The sequence below is a fragment of the Etheostoma spectabile genome, chromosome 1 (genome assembly GCF_008692095.1).
Source record: "Etheostoma spectabile isolate EspeVRDwgs_2016 chromosome 1, UIUC_Espe_1.0, whole genome shotgun sequence".
NCBI lineage: Eukaryota > Metazoa > Chordata > Actinopteri > Perciformes > Percidae > Etheostoma > Etheostoma spectabile.
In genome coordinates, this window is record NC_045733.1 from 9,590,110 (window position 1) to 9,608,788 (window position 18,679).

At 40.8% G+C, this 18,679-nt stretch overlaps 1 protein-coding gene across 1 annotated transcript in view; it reads right to left on the reverse strand.

Annotated features, from left to right (window-relative positions):
* The window catches only part of lgr4 (leucine-rich repeat containing G protein-coupled receptor 4), a 33,900-nt gene extending 16,738 nt beyond the window's left edge, over positions 1-17,162 (reverse strand). The window contains exons 1-2 of the mRNA XM_032508141.1: positions 16,316-17,162; positions 8,252-8,323 (exon numbers count right to left, since the gene is read on the reverse strand). Coding sequence (XP_032364032.1) covers positions 8,252-8,323; positions 16,316-16,497 — 254 coding nt within the window. The 5' untranslated portion in view covers positions 16,498-17,162. The remainder of the gene's footprint in view (positions 1-8,251; positions 8,324-16,315) is intronic.
* Between the last annotated feature and the right edge of the window lie 1,517 nt (positions 17,163-18,679).

The window sequence follows — 18,679 nt, forward strand, 5'->3', positions numbered from 1 at the left end:
AGTATGAATAGCTGTGAGTCCCTGATGAGACTAAAGTTATTGAGTGAATAACCTGTTCCCAGTCTGGGTACTTTGGTACCAAAATTCTGAAAATGTGACGATACTCGTTTTTCTACAGTACTGTAAGTACCGGGGGATGCAATTCTTCCTGACCTGACGGAGGCAGTAAACGCTTACAAGTGTTCTAGTCTGCCACCGCTAATTGCTGGAGAAGAACGGCCACCAGCACAAAAACACAATGGAGCCAAGCTCTCCATTGGCGTGCACGACGACTTGACCGTGGTACACTCTGGCTTTACCGTAACATTACATCTCAACAGCTTTCTTAACTTCACCTGGAGCTTGCAAACCAAAAGTAATGTCCTGTTTCTCTCTGCCGTTTTATGTCAGCTCTAATAGCTCACATTAGCTAACTTCAGTGCTTGTTCTAGCGAACCTCCATAACATCAGTTACACTAACCTTAACCAGACCGGTTCTATGTGAAACACAACAACAGCATAGAGAAACAGACTAACTAAACATGCATGCTGTCTGGGAGTTCCAGGTGAACTCATGGAAGACGTTTCTGTACACTGGCTGTGTGGTGCGCTAGGCTTCTAAGCAGCGGGCTGTAAATCACGCTCTCCTTGCCCCATCCCCTCCACAACAAAACAGTGACAGAAAGTTGAAACAAAACTACAAAAACACCTTGTCATCCTCTGTGACTGAAGAGTTGCATTAGCTTAACAGGAGAGCATGTGAGAAGACTACTGAAAAGGAGAATGAAAAAAATGGCTTATTAGGCTGAAAACTGAGAAAATTAGTTATTTAATTAGTTATTTTGTTATTTTTATTAATATTTGCACATTCATTTAGATGATGTTGAATGTGATATGTGAAAAACAACATGTCCTATACAAGAGCCTCTACCAGAATATTAGGATGTGAATGCTCACTAGCTTTAGAAAAAGGCTGTCAATTCAGGTTGACTTGGCTTTGAGACAAACCAATAAATAACTTCCAAAGCTGCATTACACAACTGACAATACCACTAAATCAGCCAATCAATGTGTCTCTATTGAACCACAATTTGTCAAGAAGATGTCTTGTGACAGCTTGAATAAAAAAAATATAAGATTTTAATTCCAAGACCATTCATGACTATGACCTGCAGTTAAAGTTATGTAGTACAAGTTGTCACATGCAGATGGATGCATCCAAATTCAAAATGACACAAATCTTGTCCGTAGCTGTAGAGTCATTCTACTTGATTTTTTCAACATTCAGTGACCTATGTGGCTAATGTCAATATGACAATTCCTTTAGAACTCACACAACCCAGAACCTGCAATCACTGTCACAAGCTGCAAACCACCACATGCAAACATGGTTTGACAAAGCATTCAGATATCCTTCAGGTTTCACAACAAAGAGCTTCTCCTCCACTCGCATCTTTCAGCAAATTCAGTACATGCCCCCCCAGGCTTCGACGAGGAAAGAAGAATGTGCTAAATCTCGTTGAGGAAAGGCTAAATCCTCTTCTTGTGCAACACCACTCCCACATGTCTACCTTCGTCAATAGCAAATTCACCAAGAGCCCTGCTATGCACTCAGAGAGTATAGGCCTACAAACATGATTTCCCACCACAAAATTTAAAAAAAGCATTTGGGATTCAAATTTTGCTAAAACAATACAATTTAACTTTTTATTTGGGAAACTACTGTGGCAAAACCCAAACAAGCAGCCCTCCTCTGCAACATGCTCCCACATGCACAGTACACACCTTGTTGTACCATTGTTGGTATAGGTAGCTGTGATAATAAGCCTGTGACTTAATGTCCTATGTTCATGTTGGCAATGATGTTTATATCACAATTTTCAATAACCACGTAATTATAACAAGTAATTTTGAGTTATGATGTGAGAGCAGCTATTTCAGGCGCCTCTGGTTCAAGAAGTAATAGTTGAATTAATTTTCCCACAGACAATGTGACTCAAAGTTGGAACACTCCTAAGGCTTGGAACAGCATGACCCTTTCCTGGTTGACTCGTCAGTACAAAAGATTAACAACTTTGTCAGATAACTCTTCAGTACAAAAGATAAACAACATTATTAGATATAAAAGTATCTTGTTCTTTGATTTAAAAAAGGTACTAAGTCTTCATTAAAAACGTCAGGGTAGAAGACTATGACCTCCAAAGGGCATATCAGCAGGAAATATCCAATCACCAAGGTAACCGCGGAGCAAGCTGAGCACGGTGCATGCTAAACATTATGCTGTTGGAAAAAAACACATTTAACAATCTGCATTTCAAATCAATTTTCTTCTGTATACTTGGTTTATTTTGGAACAAATCTGCAAACTGCAAAGTAAGACAAATTCTCTGTTTTTTTTGCTGGAAAGAAAGTGGGTTAGACGATCACTAGAAGCACATTTAGGGTCCTTTGACAAGAGTTACTGTGAGGGTATCTGTGCTAAAGCTAAGCCAGCGGCTCTACTACAAGACGCTTTACAGTGTTTTACTGTGGGGGAGTGTCAGTACATAGCATAACCCTGCTGTTTATTATGTTAACATTATTGTTAGCCTCAGCCCTATATTTCATGTTAAACTTTGAATACAGCACGGTAATTGGCAGGTCAATGTGTTATGTTAACTGCCACTGCAGAGGAATTAATCTCTATCATGTACAACGGGTCGATGTATGAAACAGACCTCAAAGTTTATTATGCCTATTATGTCACAATTAGGGAAAGGCAGCAAGAACCCAACATTCAATTCCAAGCAGACACATACCAGGGTTTTTCCTTTTGTAGAGCCGGACACATATGAAGTGGGGGGCCTGGGGTGAAATAATTTCCATAATGGAATGTAAAGCAGTAAGGGGCTTACGCATCTGAGACCTGGGCGCGGATCTGAATATACACTTGATCCCAAATTCCAGTTTGTTTGATTAGAATGAACATTGTGTACCGTACCCAGGCACAGTTGGTCAATCCGTGCAATCCAAGTACACTTGAAAAGGTGATCTCGCAAACAGTTCATGTGTACCCCCCTATAGTTTGCATCACGTGTTAAAACCAACTGTACCAAATCACAGAATTGTGCGGATGCCATCGGACAGAAAAGACAAGTTTATTATTTTATGTATTTCACAAATTTCAGTATGACACATTATGCCGTAAACAGTTTAAATCTGAGCATTCACAACACACATTTGTACTCAACTCACATTGGGTAGTAACAAGCGCGGCTGTGGCTCAGTGGTAGAGCGGTTGCCTGCCAATCAGAAGGTTGGTGGTTTGATCCCCGCCCCTGCAGTCATTGTCGAAGTGTCCTTGGGCAAGACACTGAAGTATATGAATGTGTGAAAAGCCACAGTGTATGAATGTGTGTGAATGGTGAATGTATCCTGTAGATGTAAAAGCGCTTTGAGCAGTTGTTAAGACTGGAAAAGCGCTATATAAAATACAGCACAAGACTGTTCCAAAAACTGTAACATTAAATTATATTTTTTAATATTTGATAAATTATTTAGGGTTATTTACTGAATATTTTGAAATGAAGAGGTCTTGTAAAAAAAGTTAAATTTTAGTTTGAATGGAAAAGGCAAGTTTCCTAAAAAAAGTAGAAAATAAATAGCTTACTTAGACTAATGTGTGGCGGCCGCTATCATTACGTTTCATTATTAATAAAAAAAGATTTTTCAACGCTATTTAAAACACGCATTCTTTCAGCTGAATTTCCTTTCCCTGCTCTCCTCAGTCTCTCTGTCACTCTACACACGCACGCACGCACAGACCCTCTCATCTGTGCACACGGTGTCTGCCTCCATAAAAACAGTGTTGCTAACCTAGCAACTTTGTAGCTAGTTTTAGCAACTTTTTTTTCCATAAAAGCAACTAGCAGCCCACTCCCACTCCCCCCACTCCCCCCACTACCACTACACCACATTTCTCCTCCCCCCACTGACACTTCAAGCTCCCCCCCTGCTTTGCATTCACACCTGGCCAGGTGAAGAGACAGCTGGAGAGGCTACACCAGCGCAAGGCTGCTGGCCCGGACGGCATCAGCCCCAGGGTCCTGAAGACCTGCGGCAGTCAGCTGTCTGGTGTTCTCCAGTACCTCTTCAACCTGAGCCTGAGCCTGCAGAGGGTGCCGCTGCTATGGAAGACGTCCTGCCTTGTCCCGGTCCCCAAGAAGTCGACTCCATCTGGCCTTAAGGACTACCGCCCAGTGGCTCTCACATCTCATGTGATGAAGGTGCTGGAGAGGCTGGTCTTGGCCTGCCTGAGGCCGCAGGTGAGTTCTTCTCTGGACCCTCTACAGTTTGCCTACCAGCCTTGTCTGGGAGTGGACGACGCTGTCATCTATCTTCTGCAGCGGGCTCATTTGCACCTGGATGGTGGTGGCGGCACTGTGAGAATCACATTTTTTTGATTTCTCCAGTGCATTTAACACCATCCAGCCTCTGCTACTTGGTGAGAAGCTGCGGGTGAAGGGTGTCGGTTCGTCCATAGTCTCCTGGATCACTGACTACCTGACAGACAGACCACAGTTTGTCCGCCTGGACCATGTTCTGTCTGATGTGGTGGTGAGTGGTACGGGGGCCCCACAGGGGACTGTGCTGTCTCCTTTCCTGTTTACCTTATACACCTCAGACTTTCAGTACAACTCGGAGTCATGTCACCTACAGAAGTTTTCTGATGACTCTGCAGTTGTTGGGTGTATAAGGGATGGACAGGAGGGGGAGTACAGGGCACTGGTGGAGGACTTTGTGGAGTGGTCTGGTAAGAACCACCTGCTGCTGAACGTAGATAAGACCAGAGAGATGGTGATCGACTTCAGGAGGAAGGGAACGGCTCCGCAGCCCCTTTGCATCCTGGGAAGTGACGTGGACATGGTGGAGGATTACAGATACCTGGGTGTCAACATCGACAGCAGGCTGAACTGGAAGATCAACAGCACTGCTGTTTACAAGAAGGGGATGAGCAGACTCTATTTCCTGAGGAAGCTGAGATCCTTCAACGTGTGCAGCAGGATGTTGGAGATCTTCTACCAGTCTGTTGTGGCCAGCGCTCTGTTCTCCTCCGTCATCTGCTGGGGCAGCAGCATCGGAGCCAGCGATACAAACAGACTGAACAAACTGATCAGGAAGGCTGGCTCCGTGATCGGCTGCAAATTGGACACTTTTGAAGCTGTGGTGGAGAGGAGGTCACTGAACAAACTGTTATCTATCATGGATAACCCCGACCATCCTCTCCACCCCACACTGGTCCAACAGAGGAGCAGCTTCTCTAAGAGGCTCCGACAGCTTCGATGCCGCACGGACCGCTACAGAAAATCATTCATTCCACAAGCAATAACACTTTTTAACACGTCATCTCTGGGTGCTAGATGAGACTTTTGGACACCACACTACTGCACTAATGCAACCTGGACATTTGGTTTATTTAAATTTACATTTTAGCATATTATTTAAGCAGTTGCACATTTTTGTTCCCCCATCCTGTACATATTCAAATATTTGTTCTTTTTACTTTATTCGTATTATTATTTCATGTATATTGTATGTATGTATATTTTTCCTAGTATTTCATTTATATTTATATTTGTGCTTTTTGACTGATTTTGCTGCTGTAACACAGGAATTTCCCATTTTTCTTGGGATCAATAAACATCATCATCCATCCATCCATCCATCCATCCATCTCTATCTATCTATCTATCTATCTTCTATCTATCTATCTATCTATCTATCTATCTATCTATCTATCTATCTATCTAGCAACAAATCTGGCGACTTTCTGTAGAAAAGACAGCGACTTTCTGTAAAAAGTTGCCATTATTGTCCAGCGAGCACACAAGGTATTTCCCTACTGTGGCCGCCAAAACAGTCACCTCCTTCTGAATCTGTTTTGTGAGGAGCAGCCCCTCCCCACCCCTTGTGCGTAGGCAGGTAGAAAGAGGAGGGACAGGGTGCTGGGTCCTGTGTAGGCAGGAGAGACAGCGGGATGCAATGGGAGAAAGATGCAGCTGAGCTGGCCAGGCCCTGGGCAAGCCAGCCTTCTTTGAGAATTCTTTTTTGATCTTTTTACCTCCTTTGGTAGCATTTCTTTTTTACTTCAAAGATAAGCTACCTAAGTATTAATTATAAGGTAAGATAAATTCCTGTACTGACTTTTTGATTGTTTGGCTAAAGATTTCTATTTCTTTCTATCTACCATGCTGACACAATCACTGAGCTTAATTCAAATTATTGTGTAATGACGTTACACATACTGTATGAAAATGAGCATATGATGTCACACCCCCCCCCCCCACACACACACACACCAATTCACAAATTGCTTTCTAATATGTGCGAAACACTGAATTATTTGAGATATTGCCATGTAAAAAGTAGAAAATAAACAGCATCTCTTGTAAACAAAAAGATAACTGAAACAACCGAGACCTCACGGTGACCGGTAACTGTCTCAAAGTCTCCTTTTACCAGCACAACTTACTACTTTGGTTTGTCTTTACTGAAGCCATAATGTGTCCAAACGACGGGCACTGCGTTTATCTTTGGTGCAACCTGATCCTGTTGCTCAGTTGACTCTGCGTTTGAATTCTCCTCAATGGTGGTTCCATGCCACAGACTGAATGGGGCGATGTCCCAATGTATACACACGCAGTAGTATGTACAGGAACACACACACACACACACACACACACACACACACACAACACACACACACAGTAGGGAAAGTATTAACAGGATTTAAAAAAAACTAAAAAACTGAGGGAATTGACGTTGGTTAAGAGGTTCTGAATTTCGGTTTTAATTAATTGTCCAGCCCTAGGATAAAGTATACCAATAAGGATTTTATGGCAGATTCATACCGATTAAAAAAAGCAAGAACAAAAAAAAAAGTGTTTTACAAAACATAAAGTTACTTAACCAAAACTCAAAAGAACATTATTAAAATAACAAATACACTTTTAATCACTGTCAACAAAACGCAACCTTATGGACAAAAGACTGACCCAGATGTCATTTCACTGAAGAAATATAGAGAGCCCATCGGTCACAGGTGATTCCAAGACTATAAACAAACTGCTAAGGAGACAGAGAATACCTGTCTTCACGTCTGCTGAGCTTTGTGATGCCTTTGGCAAGAAAGAAAGAGAGAGAAGATTGCATGACTATGAAGGAGAGAATATTCCTATCTTGTCTCCGCTCCTGTCCTGTCTGAGGATGTCCTGCTCTCTCTTCTCTTCCTAATCTCTTCTCTGTCAACTCTTTCTCTCCTTGCCTTTGCCCTTAGGGCCCATGCTCTGGTTCACTGACACAGCCCTGAAGTGAAAAAAAAAAGTCTTTGACCAAAGTTCACTGAGACAAGCCTGCAGATTTGTTCTCCGAAAAAAGGTTAAACAAACACACATATGAACTAAGGGTATATGTCAATCAATGACACCCTGATGACTATCAATCCATCATGATGACCTAAGATGAGAAAAAAGTAGCAGAGACCGCAAGTTTTTTTTCACCTGTGTTTCCATGGAAACCATTGTTTTGCCCCCTTCCTTCCTGCCTTGCATTCCTCCACACAATGCGATGAAAAGTAAATTGCCTTTCATCAAAGCAGATTGGAGTGGTGTATGGAAAAGAAGAGGGTGAAGATTCGGCTAGCTGAAAGATGCAGGAAGGATGAAAAAAACCCATGCCCGCAAAAGGCCAAGTGGAGCTGGAACGCTTGGATTTGTTCACTTACTGGTCATTTTGCTTTCTCAGGGCTGCATGTTACCTGATATCAGGTAGACAGATTTTATCTGTGACTTCCAGCAGCACCGAGCCAGACAGTGGAGTGTTTAAAGAGTAAAGGAATAACAAACACCCACTAAGATTAGATGTACGCCACTCAACAAAGCCCCAGAGCACAGATGTGCTGTTGCCACCCTGATAATCCCTTAAAAGCAAAAATCCACACAGGATGTCACATGATCGTAGCTTCAATACATGTTGTCTCACCTCATCTTTTTAATTGAGCTTTACTGCACCTTTTATAACCGCCCTTGTTCAACTCATGAATGGTTGAGTGATTCGTAACCTCACGTAATCCTGCGCTTATCTTCTCCAGCAAAGAAGAAGGGCATGTTGTGCACATATACTGTGTGTTTTGCAGCGCAAACTCAAATACCCAGGTGCATATCATAAGCCCTCATGTCAACATTGTACAGAGTAAATACATCATTAGCAAGATAAAAACGAGGCATGTACTTACAGTTCTTCCAGATAGGGGAAGTTCTTGAATACAAATGCTGGAAGCTCAGTGATGTTGTTCATGCTCAGGTCACTGTGGAAATTAAAAAAAAAAAATCTGTTAGAAAGACAGTTGAGTCTTTAAGCCAACTGAGGAACTTAAAATCACAGTTTTATACATTTTAATCAAATAAAAACATTTTAAACTTCTATGGTTTTCAATCTGTTTCCAATAACAGAACACTTTTGTTAACTTTCACTTTGTTCTCAAAAGATATTTTATTAATGCCTCCTTGCCCCAATTTTTTACTTAATACTTTAACCATTTTGGTGGAGCCCTTTTAACCTTGGTTTTGAAATTGTTATATAAATAAAATTTTACTTACATAACATTTTCTGCGATTTTAATAACAGACTTAATTCTCAAAAACCTCTGTATTTATTAACTTAACTATAGCATTCAGGCTGACGTTTTTGACTGTATTTGTAAACTACAAGCAATAGGGTAGTTGTGTCACCCATCCCTAATGGCACTTTTAAGTCTTTTGCCTATGCCTGCATAAGTGTAACCTCAACCAAAGAAAATAGCCTTGAAAAAGCCCTTCTCCTTAGCCCCAGGGATCTTCATTTTCAAACCAACTTCAAGTAAAGATAGGCATGTAGCAGCATGAAAAATATGCACACAGAACTTGATTTGCTTCCACACCTTAGCTAATATGAGTATATGGCTCTACAGCTTCATTATGATAATTTAAAAAAAACTCTGCTAAGTTTGTGTTAATGGAAATGTGTCAAAGTAAGGGACTGTCACAGTTAAACAGGGGACAAAATGCTGCCTTGGGTAGAAGATCTGCATTTTTAATTAGGTGGCCCCCGTAACCTGCTTCAAAGGAAGCCCCCATCAACGCCATATGTAATAAGACGGCACATATCAAGACTGAAAAAACATCCGGGATTCACAAATGAAGCAACCCCCTGCCACCCTTTCACTCTCTAACTGCCCATCTTGAATTTCACTGCCTGATCTCCCTAGGACCTTGTGTGTGGGCCCCTGAATCCTACAAGGATCATATTGCCCTTCCTCTGCAGTCCAAACTACACACACGCATGCACAAACACACACACAGAAGCCTTAAAAGGTGGGCCCTGACAGAACCCTAATCATCCCTGCAACCTGTGTCCCATCTCCCCTTACCTGGTTATCCAATTACCATACAGACTGTGCAGCTACAACAAAACTTCCATCAACATCCACCCACTCCTTATCGTTCTTTCCTACCGAGACAACATCTCTGGTGGTGTTCTGCAACCACTGCTGCACATCTGCCACCACTGGTGGTCAGATAGATACATCCCTAACCACATTTTAAACTGTTCATGAAATATATCGTAGACTGTTGACTGGTCTGAACCACATGCAGTGCTGGGGAGTATGGGAGGCCTGCATGACTCTGTCACACTTCCTCCCTCCGTGTGTCTGGCTGCTTTACTCATCAAGGTCTTGGCCTGTCCCTACTAAGATAGATTGAAGGGACACTAAAAATGCAGCTGTGATAAATGGTGACAAGCCTAAACGCTTCTACAAACAGGTATCAGTAAATGTATATCCCATGTGCCATTTTGGCTTCATTTGACCAAAGAAAGAAGAGGATCTGAAAAAGGTAGCCGACATGCTTTGAGAAAAACAAAATATGGCTGCTGAGGTCAAGTATGAGCATACTCTAAAAGTCAAAATACTAAAGTATAATAAAGTTTATTGTTATTTATGTTAGTTAACATAGAAATACTACCTATCAGGGTTCATCAATAAGGGTTGGCCAGGGGCAGGCAAAACGCCATTTTGGCTAAGAACATAACGACCCACTTTCCCGTTTGGGATAAAGTTTGCTCCACCAAAACTCAAGAACAGTCATCTGCTCTCTCCCCTTTCAGGATGAGCAACTTGAACAGTGAAAGAATGTCATCACTCGTAAAGTCATTATAACCAAATAAACAACAGCGCAAGTACAGCATTTTCTCCTCAGGCAGAGTGTTAAACAGCGCCAAAAGGCTGATTTACCATTAAAACCGCGCAAACACAGGCTACAGTAGTTTGGAAAATAGGACAATGGGCTGAATTTATGGTTTATAGGGACCCCAGATGAGACAAGAAGCTAACGTTAGCAAACCCTGCGGTCTTTCTGCCTTGGACTTCCGGCTGCAGGAGACGTTGTATTCCCCACTTTGGGAAAGTAGAATTTTTTTCTCACTTGCACGACCGGGCAGCAACATGTTGATCTATTACATCTATGACACTTACTACAACGTGACGTAGCTGTAGCCAACGGTGGCCAATTCATTTTATTATACACACCTTTAACATTTAAACATTACAAAAGACACAAAAGACTGCATATAACAACTGTGCACGGCACTTGCAGCCAGACTCTTACTAAAGCTTGTCACCTGAGCAAACTACTAACTGCCAAGAAGCAAGAATCTGACAGAGACATAATAAGAGTTCATTGCCTCCTGTGGGAGGTTTCTAGCCTGTTCCAACCAGACTCTCGTACATCTCATTTGTACAGAGGAGTACTGAAGCAAAATTGAGTGGAAGTACATAGGAAGGCGGAGCCAGTCTAGGAGATTTTACCAAAAGAACAACAATCAATGCAGCACACAAATCAAGCCTTTATGAACAGAACAAACAGAAAAAAGCACATGCGTTGAACAAAGATCTTGTGGTCTGATAAAACTAATATCCAACATTTCAACCATAATGGAAAATATCATGTTGAGTGGAAACCAAAACACAGTTATTCATCCATCTAACACCAGTGTGTCCCCTATAGTTGCACAGGCCTTGCAGGCGGCCAGAAAAAAACGGAACCCCGCCACCCAGAAAAATCTTCTTCTTTTTCAAATGCCAAAAATAACGCCAAATACTTATAGCGTTTCCCCTATATTCATTCTACGGCGATACGCTGCCATGAGTCCATGAACGAGGAAACTGTCTGTGGCTACTTCACGTCTGTAAGAGCAGGACAGTCGAGTGTCTTATCCAAACTGCTCAAGTCAGTTGAACAGGTGAAGCGAAGATTACGTTGTCGAATGCAAACAGGCTTGGTAGTGAACGACACGCAAACGTGCTGACGGATTTTGTTTTGTTTGAATATTCGGTAAAAACAGATCAGTGATGCTATTTTGCCCTCATTGTTCTCCATGAAGTTTACTGAAAGTGATGTAATGTAGTGTTTTATGTGGAGTAAGAACGATGTTGGACTTTAAAAAAAACGGAGGGTTTCTTCAAAGTCAAAGTCAGCTTTATTGTCAATTTCTTCACATGTCAACACATACAAGGAAATGGATATTGTGTTTCCCTCTATCCCACGGTGACAACAAGACATTTTAACCAATTTGGTCCACAGACAAACATAACATTCAAGTAAAAAATATAAAAAGTAAAAATAAGAAGATATATACAATGAGGAAAATAAGAGCAGTGTCTCTGATTGTTATGAATCCTTTCTAGGCTTGAGTACTTGTTAATATAATACACGGTAGGGAAGGTAAGGTCATTTCTCCGTTCTCAGCTGAAGTGGAGACATTTACGCTGCATGCATTAGCCTAGCAGCTAGCGGAGTTGCCCCCTGCTTATAGCTCAACCGGAAAAAAAAGCCGAAAAAAAAGCTTAGTTAATTATTAGCCTGCACGTTTTTGTAGTCCAAAACAGAGCAGCTTATACTGGTAGAGAGCGCAACAACTTAGCAGGCCGCCGAGCTGCCCTCTCAGCCTGCTCAGCTTTAGCTGAAATGGAAAAACGGAGCTGCAACATGTTTCATAAGGTTTAAACCGATGCTTTTTCAGTTGTTAAACCCTTTACCGGCAGTATTGAAAACATATGAAGCCACTGTGTCTTGAGAAGCTTGTTTTATTGTGTCCTTTTAACTGACTTTACATCATCTTTGCTATCTCTTTTCCTTTTCCTCACAGCCGCACTCATGCACTACTATCACCGCTCGCTCTTCATGCGCGACCACACCGGAACTGACGTCACTCACTCAACGCACCTGCCATTCTCACTCTAACTTACGGTTTTCTCGTAAAAAAGGGGTTGATTTTAAACGCCACATCGCGGTGATACGTTTGTTTTTTACCGCCGTAAGAAGTAACATATATACCGTCACAGCCGTTATGCCACCATGTAAAAATGTTCAAGAAAACTTATGTAATCACTATTTTATTGATTTTAGATTTGTACTTCAGATCAATTGGTAGAGATTTGTTTTCACTTTGACATTTAAAGTTATTTTATCTCAGTCGGAGTTCAAAAAGCATATAATTTAATTCATTGCTGTGAAACAATAAGCCATAAAATAGTATAACAGGAAAAATGAAAGGGAAATGAAACATACAGTACTGTACATGTCTTTTCTCAGAGTCTGTGGAATTGACTGACCAGCATCTTCTAATAGTGTTTAGACGCTCAGGTGTGTAAAACCAATATAAAGATACAACAAAACTGTATTACCTACTACACTATAACTAAATAACAACATACTGATGGTGGTTTAACGGTTTACCACAGTTTCACGTGTCCTGTTTTATGATCTTTTTTTAAGAATATTTTTGGGGGTTTTCCCTTTATTAGTGAGAGTGGATAGACAGGAAAGGGGGAGAGAGATGGGGAATGACACTTAGCAAAGGGCTGCAGGTCAGATTCGAACCCCGGGCTTTTTTATGATCTTAATGGACCCCAGAAAAAAATGCACAAAAGCCCCTCTTCTCATATGACATTTGATGGCACTTAGAGAAAATCTGTCACATGTTCTCATTCACGTTTCTGTCACAATTTATTAGTAATGGACATAAGGACAGTATGTGACACAGGCGCTCCATTGATCAGTCAGTCAGATGGTCAGATAAGAGGAGCAGCTCGAGAGTCTGCAAACACTATTTTTTATTTCCCTTTCATGTTGCTGCCCCCTGTAATGTTTAAAAACTGCATAGGTTTGGTAACAAATAAAAGTAGTTTTCATTTGTTAGAGCTGCGACGATTAGTTGATTAGTCAATCCACAGATCATGTGTTACTGACTATTTTGTTTCTAAAAGAAATGCCAAAAATCTTTTTCTGCAGCACTAATATTCACCCATCTACAAGTCATCCTGTTTGGGATTGGGAACCACTGACTGGCTCCTTTCACCTCTGCTGATCAAGAACAAAAGTATCATTCAGTTAAGAATGGATTGAGGGCAGCAACGGTGAAGCCGGCAAGCTCCACCAGCAGAGTGCAAGACCCCTGACACCCCCCCTTCTTTTTCAGTCTCAACCTTGTTCACGCTATGAAAGGACCTATCACAACTGAAATGTAAGCTGTAATAGACCCCTCTAGACTAGACTCCCTTAAAATGCACAAGAGTATAAAACCTGTGCAGAGCGTCAGTGGCAGGTACTACATACCTTCAAAAGGAGTGTTTGCTTTGTTACTGGCTGAGGGGCCTCCTTTTTTTTCTCATCTGCTTTTCTGTGACAGGGCTGTTTCCGTTACAGATGCCAAATCTCAAGCCCCTGTGGGCTGTAGGTAAGAGTCACTCCAACATTGTCATATGATTTGTTGTATAATCTGTGGTCTTCTTGTGCCATAAATTTATATTTTTCCAAAGCAAAGACACAAATCAACAGTAGAGAGGCAACAATAGAATAGAAATAGCCTATCCTGAAATACTTGTCCTTGTAATGAGGACTTCTTGACCTTTGGGTATTGCTACGCTTACAAACCACTATGTTAAATCTGTCTGTTCCTGCTATCATGAGTATGTACTGTTTATGAGTTTGTATCTTCATATTTATCTTCCTTACCATTGTTGCCACTGACTAGACTCGATTTTTTTAAGCCATCAAACTGATTCTACTGACATAACTGCAAACAAATGTGTACAAGTTCAGTTCAAATGTATTGACAAAACACTCATATGAGATTTTTTTTCTTTACACATCAGCAGACCATGGTGGGTGCATTAGCCCTGAGAGAAGGAGCCCTTGCAGCTGCAATATGTCTCACTAATCCATCATGAACCCTAACCCCAATGCTCTACATACAAAGACAGAGGGAGTGGGAGAGGACAACTTAAGTTCAAGAGACCAGAAGAACAAATGAGAGTAGGACAGACAGAGAGAAGGACAAGCAACCTTTCACATAGTTTTAAGAGGTTAAAGCAAATATATGAGGCAGTTTACTGCTGCCACAGAGCAATATGCAGAGCAGAGACAAGAAGATAGCACAATCTAGAAAACAACATTTCCATTCTGGAATCAAATCGGCCAGCAGAGCTATGATATCACTTTGGGAAAACAATGCTTCATGAGATTAAGATGTCAGACTGCCCATAATAAGAAATACGTATGCTGAGAATTCCAGCTGTAAGGAGTAGGCCTTAGTGTGACATGTCTTGAGAGCCTGGCATATGAGTCCACTTCCTCTGTTTACTTTACCCAACACTTTCCTAACAATGGTGATTTCAAGTGGCAAAATATTGGTTCGGGTGTAGCGAGGCTTTGGCCACAATTCTCAAAAGGTGGTAAAACAGCACAGAGGTTTCCCCAAACAAGAACAAACCTTAACACTTTCAGGCAAGGTGATGGGGAAAAAAATACAGGTTATTTTCTTATCCAAATAACATTTAAAATAGACGAGTGCCTTTGTAAACTTAAAGTCATAATTTCTTGAGGGTGCACAGTACAAAAAGCCACAATAAATTACTGTTTTGAATGCTGTTGCTGAGGTGAGTACTGTAGTTTATGATTAACCCAGAGGTTGTGAAACAAACTGAGGAGTTTCTTCATGGGGCAATCATCAACTGTATCTGCACCATCCCATAACAATATGACTTGGCCTAACTGGTATATAGTTTGCTCCACCTTTTATTAAGAAATAATTGTGCCCTTACATGAAGCAGTAGTTACACTCTTAATCAGACTTGTGGTGAGAATGCGAAAATGGCCCAATCTTGACTCCTAAATTATTTTACATTAAACATACTGCTGACTACTGTCTCTTACACTCTGTACATTCCTTGGTGGTTCAGTCACAAATCATGTCTGACCTTAAGTAAGTTGTCTTTGAAGAGTATTTTTGTGATCCCAAAACGTTTTCTGTTTGTCCATAAAAATCCTATGTTTGTCAGGGGCCAATCCTCTGTTTAAATTTGAATATAATGTATCATTCCTGGCAACAAGTATATCTTTAAGATCAAAAAAATACCTCTAAAGATGCAATCTGCTGCTGGCCACCAGGTAAAAAAAATAACGCTTTGAGGAAACAGAGTACAGAATGCTGGATTATCAAAATAGCTGCACATACATTTTCTATAGCTTGCTGAATCTGCAGATTGTTTCAACACTAAATAATTGATTAAATAACTGATATTTATATAGGCTATGTCATCCTCATTAGTTGCTGCCCTCATGTCTAGAACAGCATGAGTAGAAACTGTGAGCTTATTTAATGTTTCAGAAAAAGATTACTGTTTGTTGAAAGTTGTCAAGCTTTAACTGTGTTTAGTTGAACTCAGTGGTTCCCAAAGTGGGCTCTTTGAGGGAGTTGGTGGGGGGGTCTCCGGCAAAAATGGGAATAGTTATTTTGACTATAATTCCATTCATAAGTACCACCATGACAAATGTAGGTCTTGTGGTCATAGATTTCATACATGTTCGGTAATGAAACCTCTAAAAGCAAAATACTATCAGATGGGTGACCATGGGCAATACATTAAATGGGGTCTTGTCTAATTTGAGTCAGTTTAGGGGTCCTTGACATGAAAACAAGTTTGGAAACCACTGGTTTAACTGAACTGTTAGAGTTAAGACATATTGAATAATGACAAGAAACCAATAGGCACTTCCTAACATCTTCATTCGGGCAATTTTACTCTGGTGTGCTATATGTAGAAAGTTTAGCCTGCATCGTGATGTTTTATGTCCATATTTCCCTTGCAATGTAAACACAACAATATCCCATACTCAGGCCTTTACGACGAGGCATTTCTTGTGCACAGACATGTTTAAAGGTTGTATTTCACTGTGGACGTGAGTTAGTAGCTACTTACAGATAGTAGGTGAAAGCTCTGAGCCCAGTTGGGACGGTGGTCAGCCCTCTCCCGGAGCAGTCTGCACCTCCATCTTCATCGCAACTGCATGAGGGCGAACAAACGGCCGTCGATTGCTCTTGACCGGTGGCACCAGGACGAAGGAAACACCAGAAACACATCCAAAACAAATCCACACGCATTTTTTTCTCGTAGGTTCAGGTGAAAGCGATAAAAAATGAGGCCTTTCTTTGTGGTTTAATCTATTCCGGACGTAGACTTCTCATGTGGTTGGTCGGTTGAGGCATGAAGAGATGAAGCCTAACCGACGCTTTTCAAAACAAAATATAACGTCCGAGCACTTCATACATTAACGAGCCCGTACAAAAAATATCCACGTTAACGGTTTGGCAAGCGTTAAAAACCAAACATCGTCTTCGAAGACGAGTGTTTTACCTTGCTGTTAAACATTTCTCAACCCCCCTGTGCGTCGTATTAGTCCATGAAAATAAAGTAGCAGGGCTGGCGAGAGGAGCGGTAGCCTACCTTGCGTTTTTTTTCGTTGTCCCATTAAATTACCCAAAAAACAAAACGAACGGTGCCTGCTAATGCGTCGCTAACATGCTGATCCCGTGGCGGTGACATGTTCAGTTAAACATACCGGACACTCATGGTTTGTTTCCTAACAAGATCACCGACAGTTTTCAGCCATTCCTCACGTTCCCCTCCTTTGCTCCTGACATCAACAGCATGTTGTACTGTAGCTCGGCAGGCACCCTACCGGACAACCTGCAGCACTGGGCCCGGCCTGTGCAACGCTGAGACCTACACCACAACGTCAGAGTCTGCCAACTGCTGCACAGTCACCAGCGAGGGAAAAAAAGTCAGGTAAAAACTGGTTACACAAGTGTGGAGGTCCAGTATGGGTAATGCAGCTTTCAGTACATTTCTTGTAAAACAACTTGTTTACCATGTTTCAAAATGAGTGGTGGAATGTAGCGTACAGTGGTGAAAGAAGTATACAGATGTTCATAAGTAGTAAATACTACAGTGTAAAATACTTTGTTACAGTTAAAATTCCTGCATCCAAACTCCTACTTAGTAAGTAAAAGTTCAAAAGTTTTAGCATCAAAATACACCAAAAGTAAAAGTATGGTTATGCAGAATGGCTCAATTCAGAATAATAAATTACTGGATTATAATTAGTGATGCATCAATGTGTATCAAAGCTTGTAAGGGTGGAACTTTACTGCCAGAAATCTTATTTGTAATACTATACGTTTTAATTAATTTATATTTTGTATAAATAATCTAAATCTGCTAAATAACTAGTAACTAATGCTTTAAAATGAAGGTAGTGGTGTAAAAAGTGAAATAATGGCTTTCAAAATATAGTGGAGTAGAAGTAGAAAGTAGCATGTATATAGTTGCATAATATGGAAATGCTATGTACTTAGAATGTGTAGTTAAGTACAGTATTTAAGTAAATATACTAGTTACATTCCACCACTAAGTACATTCAAATTTTAACAACAATTAAGTAATGTAAAATATTTACATGATATCATAAGCAGCATATGAGTATACACATTAATAGAGTGCAATAAAAAATTACTGAACTTTCAAAGTTACAAGTACAGAGTTAAATTGTTGATAGGGTAACACAAATAAGCAACATAAGCTGGTCCATACTGTTAGGGAAAAACTCAGGAGCAGCACATCTCATTTCACACATGTGAAGAATGTTCTGGAGACTTTGATCACTTACACAGAAGCATTTAATAATTTCCCAAATGAGAAAAGAATTAAGCAGGCACTACAGTTGAACCACGATGTGTTCTTGTGTCATGCCGTCCCAACTCTCTGAAATTCCCCAAGGTATTTAAATCATGCTGGAGGTTTTAAGTTTAGCTGAACCTTTTAAGGTAAATGCATTATGTGTTTACTTTCTCTATAGCATTGGCAGGGTGAGCAGCACTGTTCTATCCTACAGCTGCAACGTCTTCCGTCATCTATAGAGGCACAAAGTTGAACAACTACTCTGCCTGGAAAGGTTAGAAGGTTATGTTATTTACTGACCTGAATTAGACCTGGGGTACCACTGTCTCAACTTACATAGCATGGGTTCATAAGCTGGAAATTCCACAACACCAACTGCTACGTCTGTCTCCTTTATTAAGGCAATGCATCACATTTAATTATGTTATCATATGTTTATTATGCCAAAAATTTATCTGGGGAGTAACAGGTAATACAATTCAATAAACAGAGTGGAATAAAAAGTACTCTATTTTCTCATTCCCTATGTGTACCCTGTAATGGAACAAAAGTTTAAAGGTTTCCAGAATGGAATGTAAAGCACAAGTGTGTTTAGTTGCAGTACTT